The 15,092-nt window shown below is 40.2% G+C and overlaps 1 protein-coding gene across 1 annotated transcript in view; it reads right to left on the bottom strand.

The window, feature by feature from the left end:
- Nucleotides 1–15,092, bottom strand: part of DNAH9 (dynein axonemal heavy chain 9) — a 259,117-nt gene that overhangs the window by 54,335 nt on the left and 189,690 nt on the right. Inside the window, exons 58-59 of the mRNA XM_072990379.2 lie at nt 12,231–12,401; nt 11,647–11,769 (exon numbers count right to left, since the gene is read on the bottom strand). Coding sequence (XP_072846480.2) covers nt 11,647–11,769; nt 12,231–12,401 — 294 coding nt within the window. The remainder of the gene's footprint in view (nt 1–11,646; nt 11,770–12,230; nt 12,402–15,092) is intronic.

Below are 15,092 nucleotides of genomic sequence, written 5' to 3'. Positions count from 1 at the left end.
TGATGAGAATGTTGGAAGCACCAGTCCAACAACATCTGGTGGCATTAAGTGGTTCCACATTAATGTATCCATTGAGAATAATTATTTTAGATTTATGCAATAACTATGTATAAATATAGAAAAGTAGGAAATATCATAGCCACTTTCACAAAGAACCTTCTACCAGCACAAGCTTAAAGCACTCAACAAACCTATGCTTCTCTTTAACCTATGTGCCACACGCTTTTCCCCATACTTATATGTGGCTGTTGAATGCCTGAACTACTGAAAATTCTTTGCCATTGGTAGAGGCTCAGGTTTGAATAAAACTAGATTCTTTTTTAAATATTGCTGTTAAGGCACAAATTGTTTGGCATCACATGGATCCTTGTGCTTTCATTTATAATACTTGCAGATTACTTTTCAAATATAACAGCTTTCAAAGCAATTCACAATTTAAAAAAACAGATCCTAGAAAAAAATTGTACTGAAAACTAGCACATTAGAATGGCTGTTTAAAAAAGAATCTAGTTCCTTGTTGTTGTTGTTGTTGTTTAGTCGTTAAGTTGTGTCCGACTCTTCGTGACCCCATGGACCAGAGCACGCCAGGCCCTCCTGTCTTCCACTGCCTCCCGGAGTTGGGTCAAATTCATGTTGGTCGCTTCGCAGACACTTCCAGTCATCTCATCCCCTGTCGTCCCCTTCTCCTCTTGCTTTTACATTTTCCCAACATCAGGGTCTTTTCCAGGGAGTCTTCTCTTCTCATGAGATGGCCAAAGTATTGGAGCCTCAGCTTCAGGATCTGTCCTTCCAGTGAGCACTCAGGGTTGATTTCCTTCAGAATGGATAGGTTTGTTCTTCTTGCAGTCTAGGGGACTCTCAAGAGTTTTCTCCTTGTTACTTCTCAGTAAAGATTTACTAAAGTATTATTTTCAGTTTTCAAAGAAACCACTTAAAATCCAGAACTGATTCCAAGTTCCTTGAAATGATGCTCCAAAATAATGCTTTAAAGTAAATTTATTACTTATGCACCCAGTTTTACTGATATTAGCAGTCATTGCATTATTTTTCAAAGACATATTGTAACCCCTGCATTAGTCAAGAAGTAATGCATTGCAAGTAATGTTACATTACTTCCAAGCAGTAATAAGAAAGCCAACGCTTATTAGGGGGGCATATTACCTTCATAGTGAATAAACAAAGGCAAATCAGTGCTCTCAAGTGACATTATCCAATGTGGCTCTTGGCTTTGTTCCTCTCAGAGGAGGTGTTTCTCAGACAGAAATGTTGCCAGTTTTCTGTGGCCACTTTGAATGCACTTTTCTGTCCCTACTGCAGCTCTTGTGGGCATAACAATATGTGGATTGCAAACCATCAGATTAACGTTTTTAAGAAAAAGAGTGCACCACAAATTTCCCACAATAAAATTCTTTTCTCATTCTTTCTTCTTCTTCTATACTCAGTTTGTTAAGGTGCCTTGCCTACTATTTTATCTGCCTGGCTGCCAGTTCTAAGAGTGCTATGTCCTCTTTTACCTCCCTTCTCTCTACTGGGAGAGCAAAAAGAGGATGCATTATTCAATCATCACTATTATTGCTTGTTTATCTTTTTATTCAAACTAATAGAAACTTTAGGCCAGGAGCCAGTGCTGGACTGTCACAGAAGGATCAGTGGAAATCAGTGGAAGGGAGATGGTTTCCTCTATCTATTGCACATATCCTTTTGCACTCCTAAAATCTCCCCCAGAAGGCTGGAAAACCCTACACAGCTGGTTTTCAGGCAGTTCTGATAGAAAGAGAAAGGGAAGGAAATGTCATCACACTGGTACTGTTACACTAATCTACTGAGCTGTTAACTCTGTTTAAAAAGATCCATATTAATCAGTTATATTTTCTAAACACTCACAAACCAACTATTTAATTGTCTCTTCCACAACCTTTCCTGGTATTGACACGAAGCTCTACGGGTTCCACATTCCCCAGACTGTATTTAACACTGGGTGAAATCCTCTTGCTTAGAATAGTAAACTGCACTACAGCAGGGACATTCAATCTGTGGGGATTTGGTGAGTTAACTCCTCTCTAAGTTCCATTGATTAACTTCCTTCAGTGTAGAAAACTGCAAATAGAGTAGGCCCATTTGAATGAAGAGCTGAAATCCTGTTGCATAGCTATACGGGCATAATTCAGCATTATGCTTGTGGTAGCTACAACAGTGCCACGTCAGAAGTGCTGCCCAGAAACCACTTCTATGGCAAATAGGTCATCTGCATTGCCTGAGTATAATACCCAGCAAAGTTTCACCTGTGTAACTTTACAAACTAGATTCCAGCCCATGAAAATCAGAGAGGAGTTGACTCACAAAATTTCCACTGATTCAATGGGCCTGATCTAGTGCAGTTTACTATAGTAACCTACAAGATTTCAGCCAATGTCACTATACTTGCTTAAGGTCCTGCCATTTATCAGTTAGAAGGCAAGCCACTAAAAACAAGTTATTTTTAAAAGGTTGGGATCTGCTGCTGTTTATCTACCTGCACTATAACTTTTTGCCAGTTGAGTGGAGGAAAGCTAGCAGCAGGCATCATTACATGAGACTTTTAAGTGTTCAGTCATTCCATTAGTCCACCAATGACAACCCCCAGTGTTCCCTTCTAATAATGAGTGTTTGTATTTCTTTCAAGGCTTAACATTGTGAGAATGTTCTTGGATGTGGGCACCGAATTAAAAACAAAAACCCTACCGCCAAGGACAAAGTAATGTTCCCAGGAGTGAGGCAGAGGAGAACAGATGAAGGTGTTCGGGAAGCAGTAATCAATGCACTATATCAGCAATGTTCTAAAAAGAATCTAGAATGGGAGGGATTAAATTATGACTCTGATATCCTATCACATTAATATTTTAAATACTTGTCCTCAAGGAAGCTGCAGGCAGGTCTTATCAGACAATCTTGATCAAAAGATTGTGACGGCATTAGCAAAACTCAATGTGCATTGTATCTATGCAGCAGATTGTGTCAAAATGAATTTTTAGCAAGAATGGAAACTTTACAGGACTCTGAAGTACACAGGAAAAGGAAAAGAAGAGTCTTCTGTTCCTTTGTCAAAGAAATACTAGTCTCCCTCAAAATGAAATACATGAATTGCTCCTTTATCTCTCAGCTACACATATAATCTTATCATCTGCATTCTGCAAAATTATAAATATACCATTAATATGCAGCTTTGTCTCTGCAGCCGTTCTCCCTCTTGAAAGCTGAATCCACTACTTAGAGTGCACTATTCAACACCACATTGATTAAACAATGGCTTTTCAGTTGCTTTTCCATATCTACATAATGAAAAAATTCTTCCTCTTCAGAAAGAGCAGATGAGAGTGATTGGGATGGGGTACAACAGGGTTGGGGGGGGGTTATAATTTAAGCTAACCAGGTGTATTTTCAATGTATAACATCTCTCATCCTAGTTGACACATTTACATTCAGAATGGAACACCATCACAGAAAAGGAGAGGAAAGCTGTAGCTCGTTGGTAACACACATGCTCAGCATGCAGAGGGTGCAAGGTTCAATCCTTGACATCTCCAGGCAGAGCTAGGAAAGACTCCTGTATGAAACTAGCAAACGCTGCTGCCAGTCAGTGTAGTAACGCACAGTTAGATCGGCCAATGGCTTGATTTGCAACAAGACAGCCTTCTAGCTATAAAACAAGGCCAGAATCAGATCTGTTTCTTCGTTTGTTTGACCACCTCATTATTGCATAGCATTATTCTGGGTGGTTACCAACATAATAATAAAACATCTAGAACAGAATTAACATTAAAATCCACTCTTGAATCAAGTAAGAATACCAATAAAAGTAGAAAAGGCATATTCTCTAAATGCAGGAGGTCACGCTGGATTGCACAGAAAGGTTTCTCCATAAAGAAAAGTCTTCAGAAGACTTTTGAATACTAGGAGGGAGGGAGTCAGGTGCAGCTCCACCAACATCTGGTTCCAAAGTCTAGGTGCCACTGTGAAGAAGGCCCAGGACCTTGTGGTTTTAGATATTCCGTTGCTGAGGAGCATACCTGTTCTAGGTGAAACTGTACTTGCTCAGAAGAAACAAGTACAAGTCTTAATGCTATTGGTAGAGCCCAAGTGACCTGGGTGATAAAAAGCACTTATTACCACCTTTGGCTGTTAAGCCATCTATACCCTTTCTGGGTATAGATAGCCAGGCCATGGCACTTCATAGCATCACACTGTAATGTGATTGTTATAGTGCATTTTGTGTGTGAATGCTTATATGGAAATACTGTACCCTTGTGCTTGATCCAGAACCTGCAAGAAGGATAACAAAGACACTGAGTGAAATACTAAACCACTTATATAGCAAACTGGTATTAAAGCAACTGCACTGCTACCTAATAGCTACCAAGCCGAGTTGAAGATAATATTGGTCACATATGAAGTAATTTCTAAGATCTATTACTGCAATGTTGTCTACGTGGGACTATTCCTGAAGCTGGTGCAGAAATTGGCCAGAGTGTTGTCAGGTTTGAGTAAGTATGAGCGCGTCTTGCCAGTGCTGCTTCACCAGCACTGGTTCTCTGTAGTTTTCCATGCCAGATTCAAGGTGCTAGTACTAGTATATAAAACCCTTGATGGTTTGGGGCCTCAGTACCTGGGGCCTCAGTACCTGCCTCAGAATATCAACTTGCGCCATTTCACAGGCCTTGCTTCTCCAGGTTGCATGCTGAGAGAGGCCAAAACAGCAGTCATTAGGAATCATGCTTCCTCGCCTGCAGCTCCCACCTTATGGAATGGGCCCCCAATGGAAGTTTGTTACGCCTCCCATCCTTTAAGAAGATGCTTAAGACTCTGCTGTTCCAGGAAGCTTTTAAGGCATCCTCCTGTAAGTAATTTTTTTTCAGGTGTTCCCATAACCTATCTTCACTTGGGGTTTATTTGGTTGTTACATTTGTATTTGTTGATGGTTGGGGTTATTGATTTTATGTGTAAACCCTTGGTTGACTATTACTTGTGCTATAATATTTCAATGTACTTTTAATGCTGTTTATAAAAAATATTTATCTATTGTACACCAATTCAATATGTCATTAAATGGGGAAAGCAGAAGAGAAAATGATGGCAGTGATGACATACAACACTGGTTATACTGGTTATTGTTAATGACAATGTCTAAAGACTGCATGTTCCCTACTCCTTGTGTGTGGATGTTTGGTATCAACCCTTTGATCAAAACTGTGCTGTAGTTCAGGAATATATTAATCCAATCCAATAGTTGCAACCCTTATTCATTTATATATGAATGAATGAATGAATGAATGAATGAATGAATGAATGAATGAATGAATGAATGAATGAATGAATGAATTCTTGTTTTCTGCAAGAATGAACTGTGCTTCCCTCCTTAGAGGAAAATGTGATGGAAAGTACAGCATGTGGCTATAAAGCAAATGTCTTTTACAGTCTGAAAAAGAATGATTCATCAGAAGGGTTTGACTTTTTATGTGAGGTTATTATTTATTATATTTTAAGTGATCTATGCTGAATATGATGTTTGAGTTACTGTGTAGTTCCAACCCAATTTGGTTTTATTGTACTTTATATCTTATTTCCACATGAGCTGTCTTGTATCTATGTGAGCTATGTCCTAAAAGGCAACCCTGAAATGTATCTGTAAAGCAATCAATGCAACTCAGCTTGTTAGAAAATACAGCTGTTTCCAGGCCACACTAGTCAGACTAAGTCTGGGTTACAATATGCAAATAGCTGCATAAAATGTTTACCAGCCAGACTAGTGATAACCAATCAAAGGACCCATGTCTTTAGAAGTTAGTGCTCCAGAGAGAATATTCAGACAGATCTCTGCAATCAAGCAATCATATTTAAAAACAAAGTCTGTGATTACCTCCTAATGACCAATCACAAAGCAAAGTAATCTAATTTTCAAATTATGGGATGTATGAAAAGTTTGTAGCGAACAGCCCTGCCCTTACCTGTCTGTCACAGCTGAACAGTGGAGTAGGAGCCAAAGAGAGGACAGAAGATGGAAGGGGGGAGGGGGCTGGAAATAAAGGCTGGTGTGTAGAGCCTATGAAGGGAGATTCTGTGAGTGAGAGACAGTGTGAAACTTAAAAGTGAACTTAGAGTGAGTTAGAGTTCTGTGAGAACCCTGAATGGAACAGAGGGTTAGTAGGAGTTTAAAGTTAAAGTACAACTGATGCAAGTACAAGTGATTAGCAACCTGTGATTTGCTTATTGATTATTAATCATATGTCAACTTCCCTGATATAATAAATCATTTAAGTTTTAAAAGCACACGTCTCTCCTTGATTGAATGGTATTGAGACAGCAATACCTGGTGGCAGTGAAGAAAGAAGAAGAGCGAGAACCTCGTGAAGACCTGAGGGAATAGGGGCTTCGGAGGGGATCGTCACATAAGTTCTTGTTAGGAACTCCCTCTCCTAACGGTAGTCTGTACTGTATTGTCATAGAGGCCCTGAAATCCAGGATTCGCGCCCAACCTGTGAAGGATCCTTGCATGACACACAGGTCCATAATGCCATTTAATGACAACTTGCTTATGGGTTAGTTGTTCATGGGGGATGAGGAAGCAGGGCACACTCCAAGAGAGCCTTAGCAGATCTGATATTGCACTATCACTTGCATTATGCCAGGCAATACTGTATATACTAACAGAAGAAATATCAGCAGGTATTCTTAGCTTCCCAGAACTAAATCTACTACTATGTTTAAAAAAGCAGCCATATTGGTGGGTTGAAGCCTCTACATATCTCTCTGTCTTAGAGGTGATTTAGTTTTTTGTTCTTACATTTGAATGACAATTCATGAACTTACCTGTAGTACCATTTTTGTTGTTGTTGTTTTATTAGGTTTCAGTGTTTACAAATAAGTGGTGTGTTGCTCAAGAAAGATGCCTACTTTAAAAAAAAGTTTTAAGGTACATATATGTATATTTTTTCTTTGTTTTCTTTTATGTTGAGTTGTATCTTAGTTCTGCTGATAAACCAATATTTAAAGTTTGAGCCATCAGTGATGCTGCTCGTTTTTTAAAAATGAAAATAGAAACAGGCTTTCTGGTGAGTGTACTGAGGCTGAGGCCCTGAAAGATGGCCAAGACTGAGGTGACAAGTAATGAGACAAGGATAAGCTCTAAAGGTTTTTCAGAATCTGGCACAGATGTTCTGGTTTTTGCACATCTGCACTATCTGTTCACCAAAGTTCTCTGGGAGGAGACAGACTATTAAAAATACTAAACCAATGCAACAAAATAATGACCAAAGATTAGGAAGCGAATCAGCCGTGAGATTAGAGCAACTAAGCGTCAAGGCTAGCAAAGATCTGAGAGTGCAATAACAAACAAGCAGAAGGTCCCTGTTAGTTCCCTGGTACTTACAGAAATTCTATCAGAAGGATTGCTAGGGAAAGAAGGGACACTGGGTCCAGAGCTGGCACACTGACATTGCTCTAGCAAGAACTCCAGCCTGAAACTCTGGCTTTTAAAAGCAGGATGGGCCAAAACACCACCCATGGTTCTGCTGTAGCCCATCATTGGGCTTCCAGAACACACACAGACACAGACACAGACACAGACACAGACAGACAGACAGACAGACACACACACACACACACACACACCCCTTGAGAGGAGCATTCCAACACATACAGAAGCCCCTAACTGATAAGGCATCCTTTGCTGCAACTGGGCACTTCTCTTGAGTATGAGGACCCTGGACTGCTTCTTCAAGTGCTGCTGCTCCAGAAGACCTGAGGGCTGTTCCAGCTCTGCCTCGGGAGCAGACCTGTCCTCTTCCTCCTGGGCAGATTCTCCCCTCCACACAGAGCCAAGGTTTCTCCTGAGCCACTGCACTGGTGGTTTCTGGCTGCTACCAGTTCCTGGAGATGCTGGGTCTTCCTTTGAAGAGAAATCACGTTGCAGGGGTATGGGGCAAGCTGGGATCAGCAGAAGAGGGAAGAAGCTAGTGATATGAGAGAAATGTTGCCAGAGTTTCAAAATCTGTAGAAAGTTGTTATTTCTAGGACTGGTGGGAAGGCGGCAGGCAGGAGAGAAGGGAATGGCCTTAAAGCAAGGAACAAGGGACCTAGTGCCACTCACTGTGGAAGATAAGCTGGCAGTTTTCAGGCATTACAGTTCTTGCCACACTTCAAGACTGGTGTGTCACTGTGGGTGTGAGTGCACACATGTGTGTAGTAGAAGAGAGAGAAACAATTAGACACGCATCATATACATGCCTAGAGCAAGTTTCTTCTGTGTTACCTATATTAAGTATGTTGTTAAGTTATTTATATAAGGGCTAAAAATAAAGTGTGACCATCCAAATACCAGAATAGTTTCTGCTGAAAGGAAGATTAATAGAGTGGGCACATTTGCGCTTCAAAATACCTTTTTCAGGGAAGATGAGCAATGCTATTCCAGTCTTTAATTTTTCAACAACATTCTTTAAACCTGAACAGCCCTGTGTACAGAAATTGTGAAGGAGGCAGTTATTATCATCTTTGGCTCTAAGGTGTCCAAATCTCGCACCTGTTGTCTGAACCTATAGTGTGTTCCTTCTGTTTACTGGTGCCTTACTTCTAATTCAGGGACGTGGTGGCACTGCGGGTTAAACCGCAGAGGCCTGTGCTGCAGAGTCAGAAGACCAGCAGTCGTAAGATCGAATCCACGCGACGGAGTGAGCTCCCGTTGCTTTGTCCCAGCTCCTCGCCAACCTAGCAGCTTGAAAGCATGTAAATGCAAGTAGATAAATAGGTACCACCTCGGTGGGAAGGTAAAACAGCGTTCCCTAGTCACGTTGGCCACGTGGCAATGGAAACTGTCTTCGGACAAGCGCTGGCTCTACGGCTTGAAAATGAGATGAGCACTGCCCCCTAGAGTCGGACACAACTGGACTGAAAACGTCAAGGGGAACCTTTACCTTTACCTTTACATTACTTCTAATCCACTGGGTGGTGGCATCACATGCCAGATATCCTGTTTCTTTCTTTGCCCTCTTAAAATCAAGTTGCCTTTCCTTATCGTATTTTGATCAGACAGCCACATTACTTTAAGACAGAGAACGCTCAAGGTGGAACACGCTTCCCCACTTTAGGGACATTACAGCAGAAAAATCTCTCTGGGGCCACTTAAGACATTTTTCCAAGATTGCTCCCAAGAAATGAGTTCCTTAGTTTATTCCCGAACTACTTCCTCATTTTCTCTCAAAGCAAAGACAAGCAAGCAACCGATTCAAACTACCTCAATCTGATCATTTCTTCAGAATATGAATAAAATCCCCAAATTATTTGGGAGAGTAAATCTTCTTTTAAATTGGTGGAAGAAACCCATTAATTTCAAAATATGCTTCCAATCGATCCCTATAAGTAATGCGGGGAGGGGGTTTGAGGGTGGAATTACCATTCTTCAGACTCTCTGTCCTTGTGGCACATGATACGGCGGGGGCTGTGCACTTGGGCTGTCAGAATATTCCCCTGCAGAGCTCTGACAGCTTTTTGCTAAGCTTGCTGAAGGCAAACCTTGTACACCTGGAGGCATGTTCAATCTTAATTGCTTCATAATAGCAGCTTTCTTGGCTTCGCTCAGCCTTGTTTTTATTTCAGTGGTTTTCATTCATTTTTGCCTCTGTATTTCAGGAATCTTCAAAGTGTTGTAAACTTGTTCCTTTTCTCTCCTAACTATGTGACAGTAGGACTAGGTCATATGCAAATATAACTTCCAAGTTATTCGAAACATGGCCTTGAATTTTAGGACTATTCCAAGGCAGTCAGAACATCTATCATGTCTGTCTATGGTTGCTTTCCTGTTTTACACCTTTCTCTTCTTTAACTGCCTTTGATGCTGATCCATATCCTTAAATCAATGGATTGGAGCATAAATATGATGAAAGTATTTCCCCACCCCCAACTCCATTTTCTAGCAATTTAGGTCTCAGCTTCAAGTTGTTAGATAGGGTCAAACACCTTTCTGGAATTGATGAAGCAGGAAAATACCAGCTCCCTTTTCTTTTCTAAAAATATATACATTTTTGGAGTCTCTGTTTTACAGATGTAAGTGGTTGTTTCTTTTCAAGGAAAGAGATAAATTTGGCTCTCGTGGATTATTTTCCTGCATCATTAGGCTCTCCATTATCTTTCTGTGGAGGATACTGCAAAACAGCTTGCTGATATTGCTGTGGAAATGGATATTTCTGCAGGTGTTGGGGGCAGTGGACAAGTACAGGCCCAGTTTGTTTTTATTCTTCTAATGTATTTAGGTTATCTGCTAAATTAACCATATCTTTGCAAAATACCTTATTTGGAGGGAGACATTTTAGACATTAGTAAAATGGTTTACTTTCGTACTGTATTCCAACACTGCACCTGGAGCTATTTGAGGACATCATTTCTCAAATGTGAGTTTTTCACTGAATTGTGGTGTTAGAAGGGGGGGGGGGTTGTCAACCATCTCGTCCAATTTCCTGCTTGGCCTAATCAATCCAAAATAAAAGCAGGCCCAGAAAATGGCTGTCCAGTGTCCATCTAAAGACCTCCAGCATGCAACGTCATTGTTAAGCTGCTCTTACCATGAAATGCTTTCTACTCGTGTCTAATCAAAATCAACACTCCATTAACTTAAGCCCTTTAGATCTAATCCTACCATTAGGAAAAGAAAAGAACAGCTCCCTCCTACCTGATAACCCTTCAGGTATCAGAAGAAAGCTATCATGCCCACCCACATACCCATTGTTCAACATGCTGAGTTCTTTCAATTTTTTCCTCCTAGGTCTTATTTTCCATATCCGTGACAATCACCCATTCGCGTTTTCACACATCTTTCTAAAAGTGTGGCATCCACCTAAGTTCTGACCAGAAAAGAACAATGATGGAGTATTATTTCTTGTGACCATTCATTTTCTTCTCATTCATCTCCCATTGAATGCTGGACACAATTATGGCCACCATGAGCACATATGCAGCAGTTCTAGTCAATTGTGTCTCACATCTAAACAGAAATGGGGGGGGGGGTGCAGGTTCAGGCAAGGAACTCTTTTCTTCTTGCACTCCTCTTTCCATATATTTTACCCATAGAGAAATCAGTCTCTGGACCAGCTCAGGTAAATAAGAACTCTGTGTACCTCAGCCATGCCAAGTACTGGGAGGCAGTAAACTGACTCTTAGAAAACGCAACAGCTCCTGGAAAAGAATCTGATCACAAAGCCTTTGGAGTCTCATGGAACTAACTCAAGCCCAAACCTCACCTGGCCTCAGGGAACCAGACACATTTGTATCTGTGGAAAATTCATGTTGTTAATTTTTACCCAATTTCTGTCAAGGCATTTTTTCCATTGTAATCTTGACTTCTGAATGTTAGCAATTCACATTCTAGTTTTGTATCATCTAGAGATACAATAAGGACCGATTATATTCCATCACCTTCATCTAAATTATACATTAAAATGTGGGATAATATAAGGAGAGAGTCCTGAAGATCCCCTACTCAAAGCTTCCCTCTGGTTTGGTAAGGAATCACTAACAAGCAGCACTGTTTGAATCAAGTACTGTATTCTGAATCCACTTGACAGCTTCATTACCTACCAGCCCCATTATCTAACCAGCAAGCTTATTTTGAGGTAAAAGAGCTACCTTGATACCACCCCATGACTGATTTGACAAAAAATCCACCGGACTGATGACTCCTGGTTGGGCAGGATATCGTAACAAGAAGTCGAGTTCTGTAGCATTAATTTCTTTATTCATCAGAAGTATCTGTAACGAGAAACCCAGACAGTATGCCAGGGGCAGTGTGAGAAATTACTACAGGCTGCAGAGGAAATGAAAAGTAGGATTCCATTGCAATTGAAAATGGGACATTTTAGAAAGCTGTGAATACAATAAGTTGTGTTGCTATAATTGCAGTACTATTGCTACAATTTTCCATTTCATTGTTTTCACGAAAACTTAACACCACCCATAGATACTATAGTATGAAGGCAAATAATAATCTCAACAGCAAAAGCACCAGCGCAACCACAATTTCCCCAGAGAAATATGGAGTTTGTAGTTGGATTGTCACTAGAAGAGTCAAATAATTTTCCTTTCGGCAGCTGATGGGCAGAACACTGTACTGTATAGCAGGAACATGACAGAAAGAACATTTTATAACTGGAGCCTCTGTGGATGCTAAAAAGCAGCTAGTAAGTGTAGTGTCCGGGATCAGCTCTATTTACCTGGAAAGCGATTTGGGCCATGTAAGTCAGTTTATCACATTCAAACAGTCCCCGAGTTGTATACTGGAACACAGAGCTAGTGATGCTATCAATGAGGTTGGCAACTCGCTCTTTCAGATTTTCATCTGGAGATGCTTTTGCAACAGCTTTCTGAAAAACAACACTGAATGCCTATATGTGGAGAAGAGGAGAAGAAAGAAGAGAGTGAGAGATTTGGGGGGGGGACAAATGAATGAATGTCATCTCAGAGATTTTGCACTACATTTCAAAGCATTATTGGCCCTAATATATTGGATGTTATGGTCAGAGCAAACCAGCTCTGATAACTGTTATTGAGAGTGAACAAATGAACACACAGTACCAGCTGGTAGGCAGCGAGGTTATGAATGAGGGCATGCAGTCAGCCAAGACACTGGCATATGCCTTACAAAGCCTTGACTAGAATCTGAGGACCCCGGCAGTCAGCTGTCAAAAGACTAAAGCCTTCTCCTGATGTTCTACAAATGGACTGAAGTAAGCACAGGAGGGACAGTGAGTGCTAACTCTGTTGCAGCGTTCTGCACATGTAGAGCTAAATCTGAAAAAAGAGAGCTGCCTGTCTCTGCAGCATTTGCATGTGATCCAGAACCTTGACTTTCAAGATTTTGTTTTATCACATGGAAGATGCTCCATGAAGAGTGGCAGCTGTCTTCATCAGGTGTAGCTCTTCACAGGCAGAGAACTAAAATTCAGGGAGCAGATAAGTTTAAGGCCATGTCTTTGCAAACTGTGGGCTATGCAGGAAGTGAAAGGGAGATGCAGAGTTTCTTTCTTCTTTGTCTGGGACCTCCACACATGGAAAACAGCACTGACACAACAGTGAGAAAAGGGAAAATTAGGGAGAAAAGTTTGTCTGCCATATTAAGGAAGCTGAGTTGGGTCCATGTTGCTTTTTTCCCATTGCCTGGCAGATGTGGCTCATTAGTTCCAGCCAGTGCTGCGCTGAAGTTCTAAATAAAGCACTTTACCTGAAAACAGGATGACGGGGAACAAATTCATGCATGCAACAGATACCATTTACCCCAGTTTCACCTTATTAGAATAAGGCAGTGACAGACAAAGCTCTTCATAGTAAAATATTGCCTTCTGTGCAATTACAAAAGCTATAACAGGGTGTCCCTGATTTCAAAACATTTTTCCCTGTCTAGTTCTTTCTTGCCAGTAGATCTCAAGGTGCTTCCAGATAAGGCTTTCCTCACACCATCACCTTGCAGCATCACTGTCCAGACAACATCTTAAACTTTTAGCTAGGAATATAAATCTTCGCTTATTTTGTTCTCACAGGGGAAAACAATGGATTTAGAAATCTTCTTCTTGCTAGACCAGATTCCAAGAGTGTTTATCCATTGTTCATACTTCTAAACTTTATTTCCAAAAGGGATTATGGAAGTGCTTTTTGCACAAAATACAAGCAGTTTTTAAAACAGAAAACAAGTTTTTCTTCATAACACATTTTTATGTGTGCAAATATATATATAAAAATGACAGAGGTTGACCCTTTTTTCAGTGGGGTGCCTTGATGTCCAGATAACCTTTTTTTGTTAAGGATTTTTTAAAAAAAACAAGCATTTGTTACCTCCTTAGTTATGCCTTTCATGTGTCACACAGTCTCTCCTATCAGCCATCCTATAATCAACTTTCTAGGTATCATGATTTAACCTATAAATAAAAACTTAGGTGACTCAAACTCTATTTGAGCAGCTTTATAATTATCATACTGCAGGACAAATAATATATTTGTGTATTATAAACAGATATGGTTAAAAATGTTTCTTTTACAGTGTGCAGAATGCACTGCTTGTTCCAAGCCAGAAAAGATAAATGAATGAAGATATGATGTCTGATGCAAGTGTTACAGAAGCACAAAATATCCACTTTTTCCTGGCAACAGATTGACTCCTCTAAAAATGATGTTCTGAAGGACATTGGATTCCCTGGGGAAAAGACACCTCTCATTATATCTTCTCTAGAGGCACCTCACATGGTAAACTTCAATAAAAGAAAAATGTTTCTGTCTTTACAGCAACTAAAGCAATGGGTACATGTTATTGAAGACTGTAGGAATTAGATTTTTCACATGAGGCTCCCTTGAGGGTTTTCTTGTTAGAACTGAGATTATCAGAAATAGAAATAGAATTTAAAACAAATAAGATACCTGTAAGTCCTTATAGGAAAAAAAAAGTAGAAAAATGTTTGGGGATGGAAAAGCTAGCATTTGACTTAAAATTTTAAAAACTAATTCTCTTAAATATCAGACAACACACACCTCTAATCCTTAGGGAAAAGCTGCTTCTTAGGAGTGAAAATATACCGGGGGGGGGGGGGAGAGAGAGAGACACCTCCAAACTATCTGTAGTTTATAAAAGTATTATGTCTAGACAGAAAATATTACTAAATTACTCATAGGGCAGGTTTTTTTTTCTTTAAACGTTCTCAAAAGCTTTCTCTAACGTGAGTTACTGCAGATTGTAAAAATATGCTTAAATCTCTTGTGGAGGGTCAATACAACAACATTAGAAACCGCTTTTCCACCAGTCTTCTATAAAGCAGCATTATCTTTGATTCAGCAGATTTCTACAAGAAGCTTAGGATCTTCTAAACGGATTGATTCAGGGCAACTCCTCATTTAACCCATCATATTCTGAAGGCATAAAATGCAAGGAACACAAACAACCCCAGAGTGTCCTTCCATCATACATCATCCCAAATGTATGGAAGTTGATTTCAGAACACTGAATCAGGCCTACCCTTCCCCCCCTTCTTTTGGCAGCAGTTTTTCCCTTTTTAGCTGATGGTCTGGACTCATGTTACCTCACCCTCTCT

Source organism: Pogona vitticeps, chromosome 2 (genome assembly GCF_051106095.1).
Source record: "Pogona vitticeps strain Pit_001003342236 chromosome 2, PviZW2.1, whole genome shotgun sequence".
Lineage (NCBI taxonomy): Eukaryota > Metazoa > Chordata > Lepidosauria > Squamata > Agamidae > Pogona > Pogona vitticeps.
This window is presented reverse-complemented; position numbering and strand designations above follow the sequence as displayed.